At 37.8% G+C, this 21,450-nt stretch overlaps 3 protein-coding genes across 7 annotated transcripts; 1 reads left to right on the top strand and 2 right to left on the bottom strand.

Moving 5' to 3' along the window:
* LOC110268052 lies at positions 2,412-3,715 on the bottom strand. The gene is made up of 2 exons (XM_021113947.1): positions 3,136-3,715; positions 2,412-3,039 (listed from the first exon to the last, which is right to left on the bottom strand). Exons 1-2 carry the CDS (start codon positions 3,227-3,229, stop codon positions 2,822-2,824), a joined length of 312 nt encoding a protein of 103 aa, XP_020969606.1. The 5' UTR covers positions 3,230-3,715; the 3' UTR covers positions 2,412-2,821.
* LOC107624289 lies at positions 6,556-11,157 on the top strand. Of its 3 annotated transcripts, XM_021113337.1 has the most exons (13): positions 6,556-6,687; positions 6,780-7,009; positions 7,152-7,242; positions 7,339-7,431; positions 7,521-8,084; positions 8,872-9,144; positions 9,274-9,371; positions 9,477-9,567; positions 9,668-9,841; positions 9,970-10,107; positions 10,203-10,327; positions 10,517-10,592; positions 10,682-11,157. In XM_021113337.1, exons 3-13 carry the CDS (start codon positions 7,231-7,233, stop codon positions 10,805-10,807), a joined length of 1,770 nt encoding a protein of 589 aa, XP_020968996.1. In that variant the 5' UTR covers positions 6,556-6,687; positions 6,780-7,009; positions 7,152-7,230; the 3' UTR covers positions 10,808-11,157. The 3 variants fall into 3 exon arrangements, with proteins under 3 accessions (XP_020968996.1, XP_016182267.1, XP_020968995.1); XM_016326781.2 differs by having other exon boundaries at positions 6,556-7,009; positions 7,536-8,084; XM_021113336.1 differs by having other exon boundaries at positions 6,556-7,009.
* On the bottom strand, positions 11,438-16,570 carry LOC107624517 (protein FAR1-RELATED SEQUENCE 5-like). 3 transcript variants are annotated; one of them, XM_021113338.1, is made up of 5 exons: positions 16,070-16,570; positions 14,835-15,033; positions 12,493-14,715; positions 11,894-11,962; positions 11,438-11,765 (listed from the first exon to the last, which is right to left on the bottom strand). In XM_021113338.1, exons 3-5 carry the CDS (start codon positions 13,990-13,992, stop codon positions 11,682-11,684), a joined length of 1,653 nt encoding a protein of 550 aa, XP_020968997.1. In that variant the 5' UTR covers positions 13,993-14,715; positions 14,835-15,033; positions 16,070-16,570; the 3' UTR covers positions 11,438-11,681. The 3 variants fall into 3 exon arrangements, 2 of the variants coding, with proteins under 2 accessions (XP_020968997.1, XP_016182498.1); XM_016327012.2 differs by lacking the exon at positions 14,835-15,033; XR_002355371.1 differs by lacking the exons at positions 12,493-14,715; positions 14,835-15,033 and having other exon boundaries at positions 16,070-16,548.

Raw genomic sequence — 21,450 nt, 5'->3', positions numbered from 1 at the left:
TTTCTATTTATTATATAATATATGAAAAATATAATTATTATTTATTATTATTTAGACAATATGATAACATATTTAATAAAAAGTATGAAAAATATAAATTAAAAAGTACAAATTATAATTTAATAAAATACGACTATTATTTATTATTACTTTAATAACACTATTTCATGTTTATTGTACATTACATTTTTTTTTTGTATAAAACATTGATATTTTAGTAATCAAAAATCCACCAGTACACCAAAAAGTTCACGTCCAAAAAGACACATTCAACTCAAATACATCAGGAAACGCTTCACGTGCGCCACGGTACGGGAGTGGAGTTTCAAAACTCCAACGTCTGGAAGCGTTTAGATTTAATATAAAAAATTTGATTGACTAAGATTAGGTGAAGTTTTGATACTGTGGGGTTAGGTTAGGTGGGATGCAGCGTGGAGATGCGACAGGCTGTAAAAGTGACATGTTAACCGAATGTTAAAGGTCAGAATTGGGCAAAATATAGTTGAGTGAAATGACGGAACTTGTAGTCAGCTACCCTAACAACTGCATGGCTTAGGCTTCCGCATGGCCTAGGCTTCCTGGCATGGACATTGAGGTCCGATTAATGCTGGGCCCGTTAATGACATATTGTAGTAAAACCCAAAGATTTAAAAGCAAAGAAATTGAGGTGGGCTTGTGGGACAGGGTTTATTTTTTAGAAATGGAATATTTTGATGCCTAGTAAGTGGCGGTGTTAAAGGAAAGTGTTCCTTTCATATGGCTAAGCTGGTCAAACAAAAAAAAAAAAGAAATTAAATTCAAAAAATCAGAATAAAGATGAAAAAAGCATTGTGAAAAATAATAAAAAAAATAAGACAATGACATATGTGAACAAAAAAGATTAAACATAATGTTACTTGGTTTTTGTTATATATCGAAACTAATATTTCCGAAAAATTAGTAGCGTTTTTTAAAGGTTCAGGGATATTATGAATTTGTTGAAATGTATTAAATTATTTTTGCTAAATAATTCAGTTTTGATAAATAACAAGAATAGAATTAATGTACTTAATTGCTAATTCAGTTTTCATATAACAAGCGGTAAATAGAAAAAGGATTGTTTTTAATGTAATAAGTTTATTAAAATATTTTATTGTGATGTTTGTAAATTATATCGCAAGCTTTCTCGCGTTTAACTTATTTTTCATTTTATAAATTTAATGGAAGTAGAAGTTAAATTAAGGTGGATATGTTGTTATCATTTATCTTCGGAATGCTAGCAAAATTAAACTACATCTCATATAGAAAAGGTTATATGTTAAAACAGAAATAGACTAAATAAGTTCATTGTTGAACATACTAAGAAATAAATGATGAGATTGAAACAAGGACAAACACAGGAGAATTCGAATCCAAAAAGCATGGAGAAGAGTCATAACAGGATTGTAAATGTAACAAAACGCAATTTTTGATAATTATCGTTGAAAACGACCTGTTGTCTGGCGTCGGATTCAACCATGGAGTACCTTTGCTATCCTTAGCGAGAAGCTGTTGCTGGAATGGATTCCCGGGCAGAACAACAACATAGTCGCGGTACCAAATGCCGTCGGGTCTGAATGGGCTAGCTATAAAATTTTGGGTTGAAAGCATGGGAAATGGGCTAATGAATTATGTGGATGAGCATGTGGAAAAAAATTGTATCTGTATAAATGAAAACGAAAAGCCAAAGGTACCTCCAGGAATGAAATTAAGTTTATCCAAGTTTTGGCTTAAGTGTTGCCTTTTTTTTTTAAATGGTTCAGTTTGGGTAAGGCGGTTAAAATTTTTTTTGTTGGAGTTGATGGAGGTGAACTGAGAATCTATTTAGAATGCCAATTAAAAGAAGAGTAAGTAGATATGGAGAAACACAAAATTTTGATGTAAAGTTTGTGGGTGTATGTATTTAAGTACAGTTAGAAGTATCACTAAAAAAAAATTTCTAAACGACAGCTTAAAAGATTTAATTGTTAAAAAGGATGTGTAGTTAATATCAAAATTATTAATTAAGACAAAATTGTTTTATAATATTTTAAAAGATAGGGAAATTTTTTATAGAAAAAATAATATATCGTTAAGTATCCTATGTTTATGTTTTATAATTTTCATGCTGATAATTTAAATTTTTCCTAAAATTTTAGTAGGGTATTTATTATTTATTTAATTTAATTTATTTAATTTGTTTCTGTGATGTTTTTGTGTTGGCAAAAAAAGAACAAAACATAATAGAAATTAAAATAAGTAACAAATAGATTATTAATTTAAACTAATAAAATTTGAGAAGCAATAAAGAAAATAGAAAATTTTGGCGTCGGTCAATATCGGCATATCTTGCGTGGTCACAGTTGTGATAACATAATTTTGAGTGTTGGGCAAATGAGTTTTTGGATGATAATGGAATTCATTCATAAGACAGTGGAATAGATAAGTTGGATTGATCATGCAAGATTAACACAACAATTATCGACATGAGCATGGAATATAGAAATATATTTCCGGCAACGTTACTATTTAAAAGTCTTCCTAATGATGTGATGATTGATCTGTAGAATGCAGGTCAATTGGATATAGAGGGGGTGGGGAAGAGTACTATGGCGATACGTTCTCCAGGCTGCTGTCGTAGCCGTGGAGACGAGTCTTCTCCTGAAGGCGTTCAACCTCTTCAGAAAGTTCATTGTTGGCCATCTGTAACATCTTTGCTTTCAAGTAGTTGAAGTCCCTTATTTCCTGACCCGTGGTGTGGAGGACCTTTTGAAGCATGTTGTAAGCAGCATCTTCCTTAGCATCCATCTCGAGAGGGCTGAACCTACCCTTGGCGTGGACGTCGGCTCCCAAGGGGTTCCAAGGGAGAACGACCGAGAAAAGCATAGACGACTCCTGTGTCACGGAGACCTAGCTCAGTACGGAAGTAGGATGGAGGTGGCAAGGAGGCGTTGTAGCAAACCTTGTATAGCAAATCTTCCATGCTGAGGTTGACGGCATAGGCAGCGGAGGCAACCTCGGTAGGTGGGATGCAATTAACCCCTGTGTGAAATTTGAAAAGCTCGGCGTTAGGCATGTCTGGTAAAAAGGTGTAAATTTAGCAGATTGTAGTATGTGTTTAGGTGAAGAAAGACTTACACCGAGAAAGAGGGGCTCGACGACCGTTTTCGGTGACGACGGTCGCAGGGCTTTTTGGTGGAGACTCATCCGGTAGCCCCATTTGCAGCGTCATCTCATCTAGGGCCTGTTTCTCTTTTTCGAGCGCCTTTAATCGCGCCGTGTAGGAACCAAGTGCTAGGGCCTGACAGTTGAATGCCTGGTATTAGGCGTTTGGATAGTCCGCAACCTGAGCACTGGCCTCGTCGAAGGAAGTGAAGACTCCCGGGTTCCTTCCTTTGGTGATGACGAAGTAGGTGAATTTTCTCAATTCGGCCTCCATTGTTGTTGACGGTTCGGCAAGGTGGTTTCGGTCCCAGGTCCTGAGGTGGTTGGTTGTTGTGATGTTGTTTAGGTGGTGAGTGTTATAAATCTACAAGGGCATGGAGTGGTTTGTTGTTGTTGGGGTGGGTGAATGAGAGATGCAATGATGGTTGTGGACGAGAGGTTTATTCAGGTGGAAGGCATTATGTGAAGAGACTTTCTGAGGAAGATTCTTGCATTGAGTGAGTTTAGAAATTTATTTAATTTAAAGTTAGCTTTTAGGTTTTTAAGATAGATTAGTTGAATCGTGAGTAAATGTGTTTGGAAAAAGTATAGTACGGACGGTTTCGACAAATCCGTTAAGGGAATAAAAAGCACAATTAAATTCTTTAAATCCCGTATTTTTTTTTGGTCCACTTGAGTAATTTTTTTTAAAAGCGGACAGGAGGTGGGATTTAAATTTGCATTCACCGTAAATAACCAAATAGCATTTTTTTTGTAAGGAAATTTCAGTCAAGTATAGTGCTGTGCTTTTTGGATAGAATTGTTAATATGGCCGATATATAAGAAATTTTTTATGATTTTATACTCAAACTTAGGTCTGTATAGGAAGTTAATTTTTTAAAGTTAAAATTAAGTCTTAAAAAAATTTTAAATTAATGAAGAGTACTAAAGAAGAGTACTAAAAATTTAGGTTATTGTATAGTAAATAGTTCAAAAAAAAAGGAACTATTTGGCTCCTCAATGTTACAGATGAAATCATTGATGTTATACAAAATAATATAAATTTCGATGTACAGATATTCAGGAGTTTGAAAGTGTAAAAGAAGTGATTAACATGAGATTAACAAAATTAGACATATATCCCGCACGTTCCATATCGTAATTAACGGTGGCCCTTTGAGAGTTATTAAAATCCATGTTTCTGAGATCATCACGAATTTAGAATGGAACTGAAGTGTTTGTTCTAGTTCGGCCAAGGACGAAGCGTATAGTGTATGGTTTGTAGCCTCGAGGATTAGCGCCACCATCATGTCGTAGCCAGTCTAACCTGTCAGCTGAGTGCCTCCCGTGACAGTAGCAATGATGCATTGTTGACAGTTGATATTTCCCAAAGCAAAATGATCACGCCTTTGTGTCACCTCCATTTGGGGAAGGAATGACATTCACGGAGGCTGTCTTGATGGGCTAAATCGTAGCATTTAATGCGATCGAAGTCTGCAACACTTAGTTGGAGTGGGTTTGCTCGAAAAATGCTCCAGCTGATGCACAGAAAGAGACTTCAAAGACACATGTCCAAATTTTGTTTCCATAGTGCGGTAATGGGCCTGAGGAGTTTTGGGTTGGTAAAAAATTTGTGTAAATACAGTGCACCCCGAAAACTGTTGGCGTAGAATAATGGAGAGTTAACTTATTTAGATTTTGGTAATTAATTGTAAATATCGAAGTTATGTATGTTAAGCATTAAATATTAAATAAAAACAATTGTAATTAATTTTTTAGCACGGATATAACAACGAAGGAGTCTACTTTTCGTTAATATAGGAGTTTCAAGCAGGCCATGCAATATTTCAAAATTTTAGATTCGAAGTTGTTCGGGTGAACCATTCGCGAACGAGTTTAATCGGTATTGATAGGTTAACTTTGTGTTTAAGGAGTTGGGGATCGGTTCTTTTGTTTGTACAAATCAAGTAGCAAACCGGAGTGATAGTGGGTTCAATTCCTCGTTTTTTTTTTGTTTATTCACTCAGTTTGGTCCGACGTCAATCCATATCGTTCTAAGTAACCCCTTACAAATAGCATGTCTTTAATGAAGATTGTTGAGTTAAGAAATTAATAAAATTAATTAACGATAAGATATTATTATTCCTACAATTTTGGAATTTTTTTTCGACGTTCGAATAATTTGGGGGCGTTCTTGGTGGTTAACCCGCTAGTTAATTAAGATTTTAGATTGTTATTATTACGGGTGTTCAAATCCAAACGGATCCAACTTAAACCGCTCATCGAATCAAATCTATACCAAAATCGATTAAAACCGCAGTAACTCGAATGTGATTGGTTTTAATTTTCTGCAAACCGGTGGATCAAATTGGACCTCGTATCGACTTTTCATAACCGATCGAATCCAATCGAAACCGCACAACGTGCTGTAATATTATTATTCGATTACTATATTTACAGTTACACTTGTAACATGTTCAACTTGTTTGGCATGTTAATGTTATTCACGTGGTATTAAAATTTTATAAATTTGTTATATTGAGAATATTATTTAATTTTTTATGTTAAGTAACCTATAATTTTATTTCTGTTGTTATCTTATCATTGTGCTTTTTCAGGTATTCTTCGAACTTGTTACGTTATTGCTAAACATTTAGAATCAGGGCAAAGGATTCGATGGTCTCATAAAGTTTGAACCATTAAGTGATCCTGTAACAAAACATGTTTTTAAAGTTTTTTAATAACTGCTAAATAGTCCGTTTCTAATTTTAATTACAAATCAACCCCATATATTTTATTTAATTATAAAAATTATTTTTTTTATTTTGTAAATGATTATTTTATCATTCGTTTATTATGTTTGTTAATAATAAAAAATAAAAACAATAACGAATAAGATCTTTGATTGATAATAATATTTTTTTGGCAATTCCAATCAATTAAAAGTTTATCTTTGATCCTGTACATCCGTCGTGGATTCTGATATCGTGTTTTTTAGAATTTCAGGTTTTCCATAACTCAATCGATTTATAAACCATTAGCCACGGCGCGATTCAAAATTTATAAAAACGATATGAAAATTGAGAACGGGGCGATTCAAAATTCGATCAATTGGATTATCCTACCAATTGATTGAATGCAGAAAAAAACTTATTTACGTCACATTTCAATCGATTGAATGATCATACCAATGTATTGAATTGGAATAAACCATTAGTCACGTACAAAATTCAATTTCCAATTCAATCGATTTGTATGATCATTCAATCGTTTAAACCTTCATATATAATTTTAATAGCAGCCTTCAATCAATTGGGTAATGTGAACAATCGATTGAATTATAATAAAAGCCACATTCTAGTCATCGTTCGATCGGTTGGATAATATGACCAACCGATTGATATTTGCGAAAACCATACTATTGCCACTGTTTCTTGTTATATACTGACCATCAACGAACGTGATCTAACGGAGTTTCACTGCCATTAGGGTCCATAAGGGGGCATGCCGTAAAGATGGTTGGTTATATAGTTTGGCAATGCAAGGGTGTGCTCAAACATTTTTCTAATTTAGTTTCAAACCCTTTGGCACATTGAGCCGGAAGCATTAAATGCTGATTCAGTGGATTACCAATGCAGCAAATCATCATCATTACCCAAGGTATCGGTCACATCACATTGGCCTTAGGGCTCTATAAAAGGAAGGCAACGAGGAGAAAATGTGATCCATGTTGTAGCGAAGAGGCCTTCCCTTGAAAATATCCTTATCCCTAGGACACATCCTCCTCTGTAGTAGAACGTGCAGCGGCACAAATAGAAGTGTCACAAAGTGCGGGAGTCGATCCGGAGCAGCCCTGCCTAACGTCAGAGTAAGACCCTTCTGTCACAATGATAACACAGCATTAAAATTCTAATCGTGGCGGGAAATTCCGCCGCTGCTAGTGTCATAACTTTTTTTTATTTGCATACTTCAGCGATGGAACTGATGTTTTCATTTGTGTATGGATCCAGGCTTCAACCTCCTGGCAACATCGACGAACCCAACTGGAAAAATGATGCTGATGAAACGAAGGCCTTGAATCTTGACCTAATGATGGAGGTGGTAAGTTTGTATTTTCAGTTACTTGTATCCATGCCAACAGTTTTCTGAGCATCATTAATGGAATCCACTGCTCATGCGTGGCCTTTGTTTATGTAGCCCCTCCTTAATACGGCGTCCCCGGCCAACATTTTTGTTGAAGAGTTCATTCCGCCTTCTGCGTATAAGTCACCTCCCCAAGCTCCGCTCGAGGTCGACTGTATATCCCAAAGCTTTCTCTCCCGAATAGGAACGGTTTCACTTTCATGTAACTTAATAGCATGGATTCCTGAACTCTCCAGCTGTTACTATTGCAGAGTATAGAGGCACGCTTGATGGCCATTGAGCAGTCGGTTGGAATGCTTGATATTAGGGCCGCCCGAACGGAGGCTCTCATTGTGTATATCAAGACGATGATATCCACGTTATGTAAGAAGGAGGAGATTTTTCAGATGATACCTACTCCAAAGGCACAACTCCATAATGAAGCCACGGAGAAGAAAACACCGCAGGCGCCTAACACTCCTGGAGGTGTTGGCAGCGCTGCTGCAGTTGTCTTGAACAACAGCAAAAACGAAGCATCTGCTCAGATGTTCACCCATCAGCTAAGCAGTTCAGAAAAGGGTAAGGGAATCTTGGGTGACCCCATCACGAACTTGACCCTCGACGTTGTTGTCCCGGATTCTTCAGGTTCGGAGGATGATCTCGTTCTGCTTGACCACCATTCTTCAAAAGCCGTACTATCCACTGGTGCAACACTAATCCTGACCGAAGCACCAGCCAGCCTTCACTGGTCGCGTGGGGTTCCAAAAATTTGGAATGACTCCAAGGATGAGCCATTTACAGCATGCAATGCCACTGTACAGGTGAAGTTTTCGAATTATGTTGTCCTAAGCGTAGCTATAACTATATCTAATCCTACGTAACATAATTTTTACATTATGCTGTTTCTCATGGATAACAATCTCACTGCCGAGTGAAACATGATCCCATGATCATGTATACGTAGTATTGTGTGGTTAGTTATTAAACCTGTGCCCATGAGTAGTAGGAGTCTATTGTGCGCCGGGGGTGCAAACCTGATGCTCATGATAACCTTTAAATTTCGTATGAACTTTTTCAAAGTGCAGTAAGTTTTACGAGCCTCTAGTCATTCTAAACACGCAAGGCCAAGGCATTGTATATGAAAGCAAGGCCCTGTTTCAAAATTAAAAGTCCGCAGTTAAACATATATTCGTCACACCGCGTTAGTTTTATGCTCAGGATTTAAATTTTGAATGAGCCTAAATTACATGACCATTCCCTACATGGCTCACCCTAAATAACAACCATTGGGCTACATGTGCGTTGGCCCACTTTCGAAATACCCATCAACCATATGTTTAATGTAATTGATCAGAATGTTTATGGGAATTTCTTTGGGAAAGGAATAACTATGGCTTATTTTTTTTTGGTTAACTAACTATGGCTTATTTTATTGTGTGTATATGTAAGTAGCCATAAAGTCGAACCCACAAAAAATGGAATACCGTGGGTAACTTTCTGTTAGGCCTTTATTATTCAGTCCAATGCTAAAAACATAATATTATTTTTTAATATCTGTCATTCTTGGGAACTTATGTTTATCGGCTGACCTAGGTTTTCTTTTTGCAGAGAACAACGGTCGGAAGGGATCTCGACAGCACGACTCAGCTGAGTGATCTCTATGCATCTTCCGAGCCAGGTCCTAGGCGCCAGAAGACGTCGCGGTTGTCGACGTCGGACTTGGCTGCAACAGCCCTTCACGATGCCTCCATGGGCTCCCCTCCGAAGACCCATTCCAACTCCGTGCCACAGACACGACCTCTGTTTCGGCGTGGTGTAAGGGGGGGTCGGGGACGCATTCCGCCGCCGAACTTGGACAACCCGGTTTACCAAATCCCTAAGGCAAGTCACATTATCTTACTCCTGTCGTTAACGATGTGGATGATTACATCTAACTTTTGGGTTCAAGCACTTTATTATTCCTGCATTGTGTAGCATCCCTCCTAACCACTACAAATATTTTCAATGCAGAATTTTCCCATGTGGTTCAGGCCCACTGCCGATATGAGTCTCACCAGGGACGAGTGCCGCCTTGGGATGTATATATTTGCCAAGAATGAAGAAATAGGGTAACATTCTGCTAACACTAGGACACAGTCAGCAGTTGTTTCGGGGTTTTATACATAGCTCCAGCACCCAACCTTAAACCCTATTCGTGTTTCTTCTATTTACAGGGAATCAGAGATCTTATTTAAGCATTACGAACTAACCCTGCCCCGGGGAAAGTTCTTATCCCTTAGGCCGGAATGCATGCCCCACTTTGATGTAATAACGTTTCAGCTTGCCTCGATACTATTCCCAAATTAACGGCAGTATTTGATTTCATTATTTCAATGTTGAAAGCTAATAAAGGTGAAATATGTAGGTGATCAACACTGTTGCAATGCTTTCGTCTCTACAAGCCAAGGCAAACCCTATTCCGCATTGCTGGTTCTTCCCGTCAACATTTGCCGCAGAGATCTTGTTCCAAGCTCCGACGGAACATTTACTTGAGAGCTACGCGAGACGATGGATGCCACCAACCCAAGAACTTGAGCATGTAAGAAATATTCGACGTAGCGTCTCTCCTTTCGTGCTCCATATTTATCGATAACACGTAGATTTGGCATTCAAACACCGTATCGATATATCTTAACTGATGCTGTACGCTGCTGCTCGCCTGAACAGGTGTTTGTACCCATTTGCGAGCCACCTGAGAGTTGGTACATGCTATTGTTGGATGTAAAGAGAACCACTATTTATGCGCTTGATGTTTGCACAAGCATGGAGTCCGTTCCCAGGCGTGAGCGGAATATGCGCCTTATAGTAAGTAACCCGCAAGGCATATAGCACACACTAAACTCATGTATGGTGCAACTGTTGAGAATTTCATATGTTTTCCATGCTGATTCGAACTGCAGATGGCTGTCCTCGGCAAGATTTTCAAACATGAGCAGAATCTGCCTAACTTTAAACATGTGTCACCGGACCCCAACACGTGGGGACGCATTGAATACCCGATGAGCATTCCGAGCAGGCTAGGCGCGTAAGTCATTCTATGATGTCTCCATAATTTTCGTCACATAATTACTTTCTACACAATTTCTTAGATTTTATTGGAATCAAAAACCACATCCCTCGAACCATGTTGTTGGGGATCAAATTTTAATTATTGTGGCCGACTGTTTGCCCTTTACGTCACTCGTTTATTGATGTCACAATTCACTTTGCATAGGGATGAATCCGGAATATGGTGCATTTGGTGGATGTCTCACAATGGGCGATTCTCCCCAGCTATCCTAGGCAACCTTGTAAGAACCCCTTCATTCTCGTACGTTGCTGGAAATTAACTTGTCATTATTCATATTACGGCTTCACTATTTATATACTTACTTCACAGGGTGATGAGGCCACATTGAGGATGAAAACAGCAATCAGGATTGCCGGATCCGACTACAGCGAGCTTAAGGCGCTTGTGGACCTCAAGGCGGAGACGGTGTGGCGGAGTCTTCCGTTTGTTCCCTAATTACTAGGATAGTTACATGGTTTTATGTGAATGAAGTTGGGATCCATTTACAAGGCCCAATTATTTTGAAAGTACTTGTTGATGTTATATATTTCTAATTCCAGACTTTAGTATTTGTACTCTACTTGTATTATTCCGGTGGTCAACTTTGGTTATGAACCCTGCCGGGTAGCAAATGCTCTTACTATGTACCCAGCTGTTATTGTTAATTAGCATGATGACTTGTGTAACAATGTAAGTGGGAACCGTTAAGCAGGTCCATACATTTTTAATTTAATTGTTGCTGTTATGTATTGCTATATCAAGGCTTTAATGTGTAAGGGTTGAACTCTGGTTCCAGATGGTTTCTATATCTATGAATATGTATTAGTTAGGTGGCTTCATCAGGTGTTCGCTTCTCATAACCATTTTTTTTTTCAAACTTGCATGTGTGGTCACCGTTTTAATCAGGCATTGCCCCAGAGTGATTGTGCATTCCTCAGCATATGTTGACACTCCGAGTACTGGTCAACATATCTTGCCAAATCTCCATCCTTCCTTGCGAGGAAACGTCCTGCCCTAAAGCAGCAACCTTTGCATGCCCCAACAAGAGAACATATTACTTGTTACAAAGCTCCTGTTAGAATATAATAAACTTTTTAATTACGGTGAAATGATATACGCTGCTAAGAAGCCACTGTTACAACACAAATTTCTTACCACATTAGGATATTTCATAACAACCCAACAAACTCAATCAAATTGATATTCCCACACTGTCAATAACACAACATGGTTGGGGGCTAGCCTCTTAGTGCGTAAACCTTAAAAATAATGTTCTACACTTAGAGGAATAATGAAAGCAACTACAAGTCTATTTGTCTATGATAGCCTCCTATGACATGAATTGCGGGAATGTATTTGGAAGCTCAACCCTTAGTTTCCTCTTCCTCGTGCCCGCCCCCATCTGGAGCTCCTGCTGCAATTTACATTTATGTTTTCAACAGTTAGGGTGCTTGCCCACTGATAGCAAAGCTAGAGATGGAAACGTAAACAAAACACGTGGCATAACTGAATCAGTTGTAACGGGACAATATTGGCACTTACCTGACCCGTTGCAAGTTCAGAGGCAAAACAGTTCAAGTGATCTGGTCTAGTCGTCTGTGACGGTGTCGCCTGCACAGCAAAAAGAGGCAAGTCGGGTATTAAATACAATGTTTCCAACATAAATTCTAATGGAATTGAAATGTTGACGTACATCAAATCTTTGTGGATCCGCATATGACAAAAAAACCACTCCTAATATTAATGAACCCTCCCAACATGATTAATTGATTTCAAATAAAACATGTGCCTCAACCCCTAATACCTAGAATTTGCTATATTGACGTTTATAGATTTAACTGTTCATGTTTCTCCTACTTTGTGAATTGCTCATGTTCTACTTATACTTTCATGCTGATTCTACCCTGTATGAAATGTTCTATGCTCATGAAATATTGATGCTTTTTGTTTTATGAACAACTCTCAAAACCTACGCAAACTCAACAATGTTCAAAACTTAAAGTCCCTGTTATCATCTACTCCTTTCGGGATATACTCACATTTGGCATGTCCTAATCATTGATCCTTCAAAGTTTGAAAAATTTCATGACCACCCTAGAAATCCCATGAATTATAACTCACACACAGCATATCGTGCTAACCTGAGCTTCAGCTTGCCGACCCTTGGGAACCCGTTGCGATCCACGACATCCCGGGCGCAGGTCTGCCCCAATGGGGCAGCGAGTTCGGCGATGACCCAGTTTTCCGCAGGCGCTGCATTTTCTCTTCTTCGGTCCCTTGGTTCGCTGAGAAACGTTTCCTCTACCGGTGCCTTTTGTTCGGACGCGGACTGGATCATTTATCCCACCACCGCCCTCACCGTTAGGCTGTGTATTAACATCTGCGGCGACACGCAACCCATTCTTGACCTCCAACATGACAACATCCCGTGCCATTTTCTCGCTATATACCTTGTAGTCCTCCTCCCTTAGACAAGCCACCTTAGCCAAACGCTTACATTGGTCTACAAATGCACCAAGTCTGCTGTGGTACCGGGATGCAGCATCACCCGTTTCAGTAACTTGTCTAACGAAAGTCACATTGTTCTTGGCGTTTCTGCACCACCTCTTGAGGACCAGAGTCTCGGGCAAATAACCGATATCAATACCTACCAGAACAAAAATTATGTGAACACAAGGGATCCCATATGACTCCATCCTGTGGCAATTACATTCAAAGGTTCCATTCTGCGGCTGGTGCAACACTTGCCAAGTTGACTCCGGTCGGCGATACTTTTGTATCACGTAGCAGCATCCGTTTTCACAATCCTCCCGGTCGATAATGTTAAATCTCACAACCCGCTTTAAGGTCTCTCGAAATCTATAAAATACTTCACGGGTATACAGGGTCGCCGCTGACCTCTCAATCTCTTGAAAGTGCGTTTGAAGCACCGGGGTACCGTAAAAGGAACGAAAGTCAAGCTCCTCCTCCTTGTCTCTTAGGAAATCAACACATCTCTGAAAATTTGTAATAAAGTCCAATATCCCATATCTACTCTCCACAAACCCACCCAACTTAGCATGCAACGACTCGCACCGAGAGGTTGTCCTTAAACCTGTAAAGAATCTGCCCCGTATGTACGCGGTTGCCCATGACAACTTCTTACTATAGAGGTCCATCACCCATTCAACCTCTCGAACACCACACTCCCCAACCATCGCCTCCCACTGCCTCTCAAATTCATGAACCTCTATGTCAGCGAGCATGCACTGTTTGAATAACTGTGTGAAACGTGGTTGCGAGACATGAGCAGTGGCATTCCTTAGTAGGTGCCACGCGCATAGTCTGTGATGAGCATCTGGAAATACATGCATAATAGCTAGCCTCATAGAAGGATCCCCATCAGTTATAAATGCCTTCGGGGCCTTTCCCCGCATGCATTCTAGAAACCGTCTCAGCACCCATTTGTACGAATCCTGTGACTCACATGAAACCATTGCTGCTGCAAACACGCATGTCTGATTATGGTGATTAACACCGGACAAAACAATAACCGGCAAGTTATACTTGTTCCTCCCATAGGTCGCATCAAAGGCGAGGACATCACCGAACGCCTCATAATCTTCCTGGCTTCGACCATCACTCCATATAATGTCACACATGCGAGAACCAGCCGCCACCTCATACCTCCAAAACAGTCTCTCATCGTTTCTGGCAGCATGTTCGAAGAAACGTAGCGCGGCATTCACATCTCCGCTCTGGAGAGCACGTTGCTTTCACACGTCGTTGTGCATATCTTGCTTAGTAAATCTTACTAAGTTAAAGCCCCCAACCTGCATCGCAAATGACTGGTATATCTTCGGAATGCTTATCCCAACTTGCCGCATGCTATTCATTTGAGCAATTTCTACATCAGACATATTCCTGTGTGAAGGCAGATATCCAATAAACCTTTCTGGGAGTAGGGTGTGGTTATGATCATCCACAAACTGTGAAACATACCATTTTCCATTACCATGATTCTTCTTTATCCTCATCTCTGCTACATACCCACATCGCATTATAGGCTTGTACTCTCTTTTCCTATCGGGCTTATCTAACCACTTCTTCTGCCTAAATCCTTCTCTGTTGCAAACAAAATTGTATCTAACGATATCTCCTTTAGCATTTTTTACCGTCTTACTGTTCCTTATTGCAAAACCTTTTAACCTACTATAACTCGTGTAGAATTCCCTTGCTTCCCCAGGGGTAAAGAACTCCATCTTCAGCACATCTTCAACGCTGACATGACTTGGTACCTGAGCAGATTCAGGCTCCACCTTTGTCTGCGTCATATTCGGAAACCCTTCTTCGTCCCCTAACATGCTCATGTCAAAAAGTGTTTCCTGCACAACAATTAACAACGCTACGATCACCCAATTGGTACATTAACTTATACTATTCATCTTCAGATTGAAAAAGAAAATAACACATTCCAAATCTGCAACTTCCCCCTATCGTATACCTCATTCAAAATCCCGTCCTCCGGCTCTGGCACCGCCGATTCATGATTGGCTGACGTTGATATCGCCTCTTGGTTTATGTTGTTCATCTATTTCCTAATTGGCTGCACTTGCTTCTTTTAGAGGATCCCCTCACTTGTGGTTCCTAAGAACTTCAACAATTGCATAGACAACAAAAAAAACCACTCTCGCCGTCACAATCTGCCCAATTTATAAAAACCCCTTTAACAAAGCAACTTAATCTAACATGTTAACATGGGAAACGCATAGCATCTACGCCAATTTCAATGCTTCCAGCGAAACTATACACTCATTTGATGTAGTAAAATCCCCCTATACAAACAACTACCCCACCTTGATCATTCATATCAACACATAAAAAACCACATCTACTATTACATAATCAAATGAAGCTGACAAAATAAATGTCATAACTACAACTACGGTTGTGACTAGGGGGAACATGAATTTCCTATATAGTTCGTTGCTTATTAGTCCTTTATGAACAACCAAATTGCTTATGCACTTAAATGGCTCAAAAATTGCTTCAACTCCCCTCATAGTGATTGTGAAACCAGATTTTGTTGTAACTTTAAGAAACTAAACTGGCATGACGGATTGAGAAATACATATGTAGCCAATTCAACAACAAATGTAGAACAAGATACCTCTGTTTTCCAATAACATATGCACCAGAAGACCAGCAAAGCACATTAACTAACCAATTCGAATTGAAATTTGGAGACGAAAAAAGTTACACCTTTCCTGTTAAACTGGTGACCGGATGCATATTAAATTACTTGATGCCATTAACATCACATGCAGCTAATCCTAATCTATTCAACCAACCAATTTAAAAAAACAGTGGTGTCCTGAACAAATAAATAAACTAACGCTTTAATTAAGTTTATAGAAATTCAACAATTCTAAATTTTAATAATTCTTGTATTAATCTACCCAAAAAGTAAAAAACTTCTGCCTTTGCTTCTGTACAGAAAATGACTCTAACTAAACGCCAAACTCCATTTTCCACTGCATACCAGTGTAATCCTTTAGTGTGAGTCAATTAATTTATCTAAAAAGATCATAAATAACTTCTCCAGGTACACGCCATGTCAACAACCCAAAATTACAGTGCCAACACATGTAATCTCCCTCGGTCAGTTCCGATACCTTAAATCTGGCCCCAAATTAATTCCCCTGCTACAAAAAATAATGCCAGAAATAACAAACATACCTTTCGATTGTTCCTTTAACGGCGCAAGCTTCTGCAGCCCGCACAATACCGACTGATGAATCGCCCTTTCCTCCTTTTCTCGCAACAGCACCCAAAACAACTCCACTGCAGAACATCGAATCAGCTACTTAGGGGAAGGTCGAGAATGCCAACAACCCAACACAGCTGTATCAGGACATCAACACATTCTTAAGGGCGAACTGCGGCAGAGATGCGACCATATCCACTTCTCACGAACATGCTTTACCATCACATTCTTCCAGCTCATCCAACATTATAAGCCACTTAACTTTCTTAGCATCTTCCTATTTAAGCTGCAAAGATTTCAATTCCAGCAGCAAGCTATGACAAATTTTTAGCTGCCCAATTAGGTAATTTTTAATTTAATTCAGAGGTTAATATAGTCTTTTAACACTTTACTATAAGACAAATACAAAACTGAAAACCTAAACGTACATGGCACATCAATACTCCAGTAAAGTACACTGGAGTACCTGAAACGTATCCTAATTATCATTAAGACTTAGCACTACTTAATTATTATAAAAATTGGTCAATCATTCTCTACAAACTATCACTTCATTCTGACCACTTCCTGCTACCATCCAGTTCTTGTTTGCGTGTGTGCCAGCAACACAAACACGTATCCTTCTCTACATGTCAACAACACATTTTAGCATCTACCAAAAAAAATGTCTTTTAGCACCATAGCATTAGTCTTAAAATGTTATTACTTGAAATTGGTAATTTATTTGGTTTTAGAAAAAAAAAACTTAGAATAATAAAGTTGTATTTAATTTAAACATAGTTTCTTAATGCAGCAATAGACTTCAATTTTTCTTAAAAGCTAAAAAGATTTTTGCTTAGTTATTCATTTTTTTTAATTTTGTTCTAACTTTTATCAAAACCAAAGAAACCAAGAAATTCAAATGATAACATTTAAAGTTTTAATTCATAATTTGATATCAAATTTAGTTTAAATATGAATATTGAGTTTACATTAAATAGTTTTGATTCTAAATTATAATTTGTTATATTTTTTAAGAATATTAAATAACTAATTATTAATACAATGTACAAACTGTAAAATTAATCAAATTATCTTAAACTAAGTTTGTTAAGTATAATTTGGTAACATAAGAATTAGGTGTACTCTAACAAAGTTATGTGATTTAAAACTAAACAAATTATAAAAAAAATACACATTTTGTAATGAAAGAAAAAGATACTAAAAAAAGAAAGAAAAAATATTGAATGGTGAAAAAAAAAATCACAAATCATTTTAAAATTGTATATCATATCTACATAGGTATTTGATGAATTTAAATTTCTTCTTTCATGTGAAAATTTATTAGACATTTTTCTTTTGATAAAGAAACCCAATTTTAATTTACATTCATCCTTTCTGGCACAATAGAAAATTAAAAGTTAAAAAAAGAAATTACATGAAACACAAAGCCCACATCTCCAATTATTAAAAAGGAGCCTAATAATTGTAATCGGTTCGACTTGTTATAAAATAACTAAATAAATAAATAAGGAAGAGTTAACAAATATAAAATAAAGAAATGTAAAGAGAGAGAAGTATTACAACGTAAGGGAGAGAGAGAATTGTTTATTGGTTGTTGTGTTTGTATCCCCTCTTTGCCTCAGTACATGTATTTATAGGCACACAAAGTTTACATTTCAAACTTCATTTATTTCTTTCAACATAGGGAAAATGTGCCCTCATAAATGGGCATCCATCATCCTTATCCATCCTCGTCACAACACTCCCCCTTGGATGACCATTTAGGATTATTGCCTCGTTAAAACCTTACTAAAGAAAAACCCAATGGGAAAAAACCTTAGTGAAGGAAAAAGAGTACAATATCCTTTAGTGATGGGGACTGCCTCATTAAAAACCTTGTCAAGAAAAATTCAATGGGAAAAAACCTGACCAAGGAAAAAGAGTACAGTCTCCCCCTCTTGTCGACATCAGTTGATATCTCGAAATCGGTGCATCCCAATCTCATGTACCAATCTTTCAAAGGAGGATTTTGGGAGTGACTTTGTAAATAAATCTGCCAGATTGTCACTTGAGCGGATCTGTTGGACATCAATTGTCCCTTGATTTTGAAGATCATGAGTGAAGAAGAATTTGGGAGAAATATGCTTTGTTCTATCACCTTTGATATATCCGCCTTTAAGTTGAGCAATACATGATGTATTATCTTCAAACAGGACAATTGGAGCTATCTTATGACCAATCAATCCACATGATGATAGAATATATTGAATCAGACTCCTCAGCCAAAAATATTCGCGACTAGCTTCATGAATTGCCAGTATTTCAACATGATTAGAGGATGTTGCTGCTATTGTCTGTTTCGTGGACCTCCATGATATAGCTGTACCACCATATGTAAACAGGTATCCTGTTTGAGATCTCCCTTTATGTGAATCAGACAAGTATCTGGTATCTGCATAGCCAACTAGTTGTGACTTGGATCCATAGGGATAAAACAATCCCATATTAACCGTTTCATGAAAATATCAAAAAATTTGCTTGATTCCACTCCAATGTCTTCTGGTTGGAGAGGAACTATACCTTGCTAGTAAATTCACCGCGAATGATATGTCAGGTCGCGTATTATTGGCAAGATACATTAACGCTCAAATGGCACTAAGATATGGTACTTCAGAACCAATGATATCTTCATTCTCTTCTTTAGGACGGAATTGATCCTTTTCCATATCCAAAGATCTTACGATCATTGAGGTACTCAAAGGATGTGACTTATCCATATAAAATCTTTTCAAGATCTTCTCTGTGTATGTCACTTGATGAATAAAGATCTCATCTTTTGTATGCTCGATCTGCAGGCCGAGACAAAATTTAGTCCTTCCAAGATCTTTCATCTCAAACTCTTCTTTCAGAGTTTTTATAATTGTTGGAATCTCTTCAGGAGTCCCAATGATATTTAAATCATCAACATACATAGCAATTATAATGAATCCAGATGCGGTTTTCTTTATGAAAACACATGGACAGATATCATCATTCTTGAATTCATTTTTGGCTAGATACTCAGTAAGACGATTATATCACATTCGTCCAGATTACTTTAGACCATATAAAGATCTTTGCAATTTAACTGAGTATAACCCTTGCGAATATTCACTGGATGGTTTAGATATCTTTAGTCCTTCAGAGACTTTCATATAGATATCCCGATCTAATGAGCCGTACAAATAGGCTGTTACCACATCCATTAAATGCATCTGCAGTTTATGATATGCAGATAAACTGACCAAATAACGCAATGTTATCGCATCCACTATAGGGGAATACGTTTCTTCATAATCTATACCGGGCCTTTGTGAAAAATCTTGTGCTACAAGTCGGGCTTTGTAGCGCACAACTTCATTTTTCTCATTTCGTTTTCTCACAAATACCCATCGGTATCCAACAGGTTTTACATCTGCAGGTGTATGGACTACAGGTCCAAAGACTTCACGTTTTGCAAGTGAGTCTAATTCAGCCTTCATGGCTTCTTTCCATTTTGGCCAATCATTTCTTTGTCGACACTCTTCGATTGATCTTGGCTCAAGATCCTTACTTTCATGCATAATATTTAATGCCAAATTATATGCACATATTTCATTGACAATTGTTTTATTTCGGTCCCATTTCTCTCCTGTAAAGACATAATTTATCGAGATCTCGTCATTTTCACAATTTTTAGGTACCTGAACGTCTTCTGGCGTTAAAATTATATCAAAATTTTAGACAACTGCAGGTGTCTTTACTATGTCTTTTTCAACAGGAATAGTATTTACCTCTTTTCTCTTTCGAGGATTTTTATCTTTGAAACCGACAGGCCTGCCACGCTTCTGGCGTGTATTTGCTTTAGTGGTTATTTGTCCTACTGGGACATTAATTTGAATTGGGGCATTTTCTGCCTTGCCACACTTCTGGCGTGAATTTGCTTCAGTGGCTATTTGTCCTACTGGGACATCAATTCAAATTGGGACATTTTTCGCTGGTATATAAGATTTGGTTATCCTCTTTATATCGGAAAATGCATCAGGCAATTCATTTGCTATTCTTTGCAAATGTATAATCTTTTGAACTTCTAGTTCACATTGTCCTGATCGAGGATCTAAATGCATCAACGATGATGTATTCCAATTAAGTTCCTTTTTAGGAAACTTATTCTCTTCCCCTAATGTTGGAAATTTTGATTCATCAAAATGACAATCCGCAAACCGGGATTTAAATACATCTCCCATTTGTATCTCAAGATACCTTACTATAGAGGGAGAATCATATCCAACATATATCCCCAATTTTCTTTGGGGTCCCATTTTGGTGCGATTAGGTGGTGCAATGGGAACATATATCGCACACCCGAATATTCTTAAATGGGAAATATTTGGCTGCTGGCCAAAGGCTAATTGCATAGGAGAGAACTTATGGTAACTCGTTGGCCTCAATCGAATAAGTATTGCGGCATGTGAAATAGCATGCCCCTAAACCGAGGTTGGGAGATTTGTTCTCATAAGTAAGGGTCTAGCAATTAATTGGAGACATTTAATAAATGATTCTGCTAACCCATTTTGTGTGTGAACATAAGCTACTTGATGTTCAACACTTATTCCATTAGCCATACAATAAGCATCAAAAGCTTGGGAAGTAAATTCACCAGCATTATCAAGACGAATTGATTTGATTGGATTTTCTGGAAATTGTACTTTTAATCGAATAATTTGAGCCAGTAATATCACAAACACCAGGTTGCGAGAAGATAATAAGCACACGTGTGACCATCTCGAAGATGCGTCTATTAGGACCATAAAATATCTAAAAGATCCATATTGTGGATGAATAGGTCCACATATATCACCTTGAATCATTTCTAGGAATTCAGGGGACTCAAATCCGATCTTTACTGGTGATGGCCTTAAAATTAACTTCCCTTAAGAACATACAGCACAACAAAATTCACTAGTTTTAAGAATCTTCTGGTTCTTTAGTGAATGTCCATGGGAGTTTTCAATAATTCTCCTTATCATGGTTGTTCTCGGATGACCCAATCTATCATGCCAAGTTATGAATTTATTTGGGCTAGTAAACTTCTGGTTTACAATGGCATGTGATTCAATTGCACTAATCTTGGTATAATACAACCCAGATGAAAGTGAGGGTAATTTTTCTAATATAACTTTCTTATTTGAATCATGAGTTATAATATATAAATACTCATGATTTTCCTCATTCATTGTCTCAACATGATATCCATTTTGGCGAATATCTTTGAAACTCAACAAGTTTCTTCGAGACTTAGTAGACAATAGTGCATTATTTATTATGAATTTTGTTCCTCCAGAAAATAAAA

Source organism: Arachis ipaensis, chromosome B10 (assembly GCF_000816755.2).
Source record: "Arachis ipaensis cultivar K30076 chromosome B10, Araip1.1, whole genome shotgun sequence".
Classification (NCBI taxonomy): domain Eukaryota; kingdom Viridiplantae; phylum Streptophyta; class Magnoliopsida; order Fabales; family Fabaceae; genus Arachis; species Arachis ipaensis.
Note: the sequence above shows the minus strand (reverse complement) of the source record. Positions and strands in the feature narration are given on the sequence as shown.